Genomic DNA, 4,095 nt, shown 5'->3' with positions numbered 1-4,095 from the left:
CGGGTAAGGGAATGAGATCGAGTGGTAGGTAGGGATTTATGCCATACACGATCTCAAAAGGAGAGTGCTTCATTGCGTATGATGGAGACCTGTTGTAGGCAAACTCGACATGAGCGAGTATTAGATCCCAATCCTTCTGAGTCTTGTTCACGAGGCCACGTAGTAATACCCCAAGAGTGCGGTTTGTCACTTCCGTTTGACCATCGGTTTGAGGATGGTGAGAGGTACTAAATAACAGTTTGGTACCCACCTTCTTCCACAGAGTGTTCCAAAAATAGCTCAATAACATTGAGTCACGATCGGAGACTATTGTCCTTGGGACTCCATGAAGGCTGAGTATTTCTCGAAAGTACAAGTCGGCCACGTTGTTAGCGTCATCTATCTTGTGACATGCAATAAAATGGGCCATCTTAGAAAATTGATCCACTACGACCATGATCGCGTCCTTACCCCTTTGGGTTCGTGGTAGAGCAACAATAAAGTCCATGGACACGTCTTCCCATGGTCGGTTAGGGATAGGTAAGAGCGTGTACTCCCCTGGCTTGAAGGTACTCTTTGCAACGTGACAAGTGACACACTTACGAATCACATCTTGCACGTCCTTCAGCATTCGAGGCCAATAGACATGCTCTTTAAGGACCTCCATAGTCATAGTGACACCAAAATGTCCACCAAGTCTTCCCCCATGAGCTTCTCGTACCAATAACTCCCGGACTTGATGCTTGGGTACACACAGCTGATTTCCTTTGAAAAGAACTCCATCTTGAGTTATGAACTCGCCTCGGGGTCCTGTTTGGCATATCCTAAACATTTCACCAAAGTTGGGATCAGTTTCGTTGTAATCTTTCAAGGTCTCGAATCCAAGTAGGTGAACATCAAGCACGTTCAGTAAAGAGTAGCGTCGGGAAAGAGCGTCGGCCACCACATTGCTTTTGCCATCCTTATATTTCGAAGAGAAATGAAAGGATTGAAGAAATTCAACCCATTTGGCATGTCTTAAGCTCAACTTCTGCGGTCCATTAATGTATTTTAAGGATTCATGGTCCGAATGTAGAATGAAGTGATTTGGGCGAAGATAGTGGCTCCAATGGTTGAGTGCTCTCACTATGGCGTAGAACTCCTTATCATATGTGCAATACTTGAGCCGAGCTCTACTTAGCTTCTCGGAAAAATAAGCAATGGGTCGCTTTCCTTGGACCAACACAGCTCCAATTCCAACACCGCTCGCATCACACTCTACCTCGAAGGGTTGAGTAAAATCGGGAAGTGCTAGTATCGGTGCTTCACAAAGCCGTTGGATAATCGTCTCGAAAGTCTTTTGAGCAGCCTCGGTCCATACAAATGTTCCCTTTTTTAAACACTCGGTGATGGTACATGTGATGGTGCTGAAATCTTTTATGAATCTTCGATAGAACGAAGCAAGTCCTTGGAAAGACCGAACCTCTGTGACGGACTTAGGCGTAGGCCATGACTTAATGGCCTCAATCTTTGCTTGGTCCACTGAAACTCCATCTTTAGAAACCACATAGCCGAGAAATATGACACTCTCGACCAAGAATGAACATTTCTCCTTATTTCCATATAGCTTTTGTCCTCGGAGAGTTTCGAACACTTTGCGAAGGTGTTTGAAGTGATCTTCTTTCCTTTGACTGTAAACCAAGATATCATCTAAATAAACAACCACAAATTTTCCCAAGAATGGTTTGAGTACCTCGTTCATGAGCCGCATGAAAGTACTCGGAGCGTTGGTTAACCCGAATGGCATGACAGTTCATTCGTACAACCCATGTTTGGTCTTGAATGTAGTTTTCCATTCGTCACCTTCCCGTATTCTTATCTGATGATAGCCACTCCTCAGGTCGATCTTAGAAAATATCTCGGAGCCATGCAACTCATCAAGCATGTCATCAAGTCTTGGAATCGGGAAATGGTACTTGATAGTTATGTTGTTCACGGCTCGACTATCGATGCACATCCGCCAACTCCCATCCTTTTTCGGGATAAGAAGAGTAGGAACGGCAAATGGACTCATGCTTTCACGAACATAGCCTCGTTCCATTAGCTCCTCGATTTGGCGCTGAAACTCCTTGGTCTCTGTTGGGTTGCATCGATAGGCTGCTTTATTAGGTAACGCAGCTCCAGGAATGAGATCGATTTGATGTTCGATCACGCGAATAGGCGGCAATCCCGGTGGTAAATCTTCAGGGAAAACGTCCTCGAATTCCTTTAAGAGCGCCGCTAGCTGGGCATCCTTGATCCCAACTTTTGGTGCCTCGTCGACCACCATAAGATAGACACAACCACCTTCCTTTAAGACTTCACCAACTTCTTGCTCACTTGCAAACATGGTCATGCTTGCGGTTTTCCTTTGTGGGGTGCCCAAAGAACGGACAGCACTAGGTGCCATCGGTCTTAGGACAAGCTTCTTACCCTTGTCGACCAATTCATATTCGTTGCTTCGGCCACGGTGTATGACATTGCGATCGAATTGCCACGGACGCCCCAAGAGTATGTGGCATGCATCCATTGGCACTACGTCACATAAGATATTGTCTTCATAGGAGCCCATTGTTAACGCCACTTTGACTTGTTTGGTGACCTTCACCTTGTTCCCGTCATCAAGCCAATGTAACGCATATGGTTTGGGATGAGGTATGGTATACAATCCCAACTTGTCCACCATCTTTGTAGAAGCAACGTTGGTACAACTCAATCCATTGATGATTAGGCTACACCACTTATCCTTCACTTGACATTTGGTGTGAAAAATCTGGTTCCTTTGTTCTGCCTCAATTGGTGTGGATTGAGTCTGCAAAGCACGAAGAACTAAAGCACAATCATAGTTAGGAGCATCATAAGTTTTGACATCTCTATCTTTCCCCTCCTCTTCTCTTTCTTCGAAGTTGAACACATCACCCAATCATTCTTCTTCATCATACAACTCGCCTTGAATGGCAATAGCTTCCCTTAGTGCAATGTTTCTCTTATTTGGGCACGCATTCTGAAAATGCCCAAATCCTTGGCATTTGAAACACCGTACTCTAGATAAACTTGTCTCCTTAGGAACGGGTATCTTGGGAGCGGACTCAGGGGTGGAAATCGTCTTAGGTGTAGTCTCAACCGTACGACTACTCGGACTTCCCCTTGATTGTCCTTCGCTCCTCCAGCTTCGACTACCCTCACCATGAGTTGGGGTGAGCTTGGCCTTCCCTTGAGCTTCAACCTTGAGACATAGATTACACAAGGAATCGAAGTCAGCGTAAGATTGTAATTCAACTGAATTGGCTATGTTACGATTTAGTCCACGAAGGAATCGAGCCATCTTCAAGTCTTCACTTTCCTCTAATCCTCCCATCAAAGTAAGATTTTCCAACTCATTTATGTAGTCTGAGACACTGCTCCTCTCTTGAGTCAACTCAGCAATCTTGCGATACGTCGTGAGCCTATACATGGCTGGGACGTATCTCTTGCGTAGCTTCCTTTTGAGAGATTCCCAAGAGGATATCTTTTCCTTTCCTGCCCGGGCACGTTTTACCTTAAAGCCTTCATACCATAGGGAGGCTCCACGACTTAGTCGTAGAATGGCGTACTTGCAACACTTCTCGTCATCCAGGTCCTTGAACTCAAACATCCGTTCAATTTTCCTCTCCCATTCGAGATAATCCTCGGGATCCGTGCCTCCCACAAACTCGGGTAGTTCACTTACTTTGAATTCTTCTCGAATTTGTTCACCTCGACGTGGTGTTCTACGTGGGCTAAGTTCCGAAAGATTTTGTAGTGCTTCTATAAGACTTTGAAGGAGATTAGGATTATCGGGATCCATATCGACTTTTTTTTTTTTTTTGATGAACAGTACTGTGAACAGTTAATTTTTTTCTCTGATGAACAGTAGCGTGAACAGTAACCTTTTTTTTTTTTTTTGTGTGAAGAAATCAAGACCCCTGGATCGTCGCGATTAATGGAAATCAAGAGCCGAAGCTCTGATACCACAATTGATGTGAATCGCAAGCGGAAGTCTTAACTTGTACTAGCAAATAGACGAAGAATCCGAATGCACTAGGTGCAACCCGATCAATCCGTATATTCGTAGTGAGA

The 4,095-nt window shown here is 44.8% G+C and overlaps 1 protein-coding gene across 1 annotated transcript; it reads right to left on the bottom strand.

Annotated features, from left to right (window-relative positions):
* Positions 1-1,771: 1,771 nt before the first annotated feature.
* Positions 1,772-3,823, bottom strand: LOC141586485 (uncharacterized). Its single transcript, XM_074407739.1, has 2 exons — positions 2,947-3,823; positions 1,772-2,826 (listed from the first exon to the last, which is right to left on the bottom strand). Exons 1-2 carry the CDS (start codon positions 3,821-3,823, stop codon positions 1,772-1,774), a joined length of 1,932 nt encoding a protein of 643 aa, XP_074263840.1.
* Positions 3,824-4,095: the final 272 nt, after the last annotated feature.

The sequence above is a fragment of the Silene latifolia genome, chromosome 1, assembly GCF_048544455.1.
Source record: "Silene latifolia isolate original U9 population chromosome 1, ASM4854445v1, whole genome shotgun sequence".
Lineage (NCBI taxonomy): Eukaryota > Viridiplantae > Streptophyta > Magnoliopsida > Caryophyllales > Caryophyllaceae > Silene > Silene latifolia.
Note: the sequence above shows the minus strand (reverse complement) of the source record. Positions and strands in the feature narration are given on the sequence as shown.

Coding starts and splice junctions, on each gene's coding strand:
- LOC141586485 (XM_074407739.1), bottom strand. CDS start 3,823: ATGGATCCCGATAATCCTAATCTCCTTCAAAGTCTTATAGAAGCACTA. Junction 2,827..2,946: donor GGAAGCTATTGCCATTCAAG/GCGAGTTGTATG, acceptor ATTGTGCTTTAG/TTCTTCGTGCTTTGCAGACT.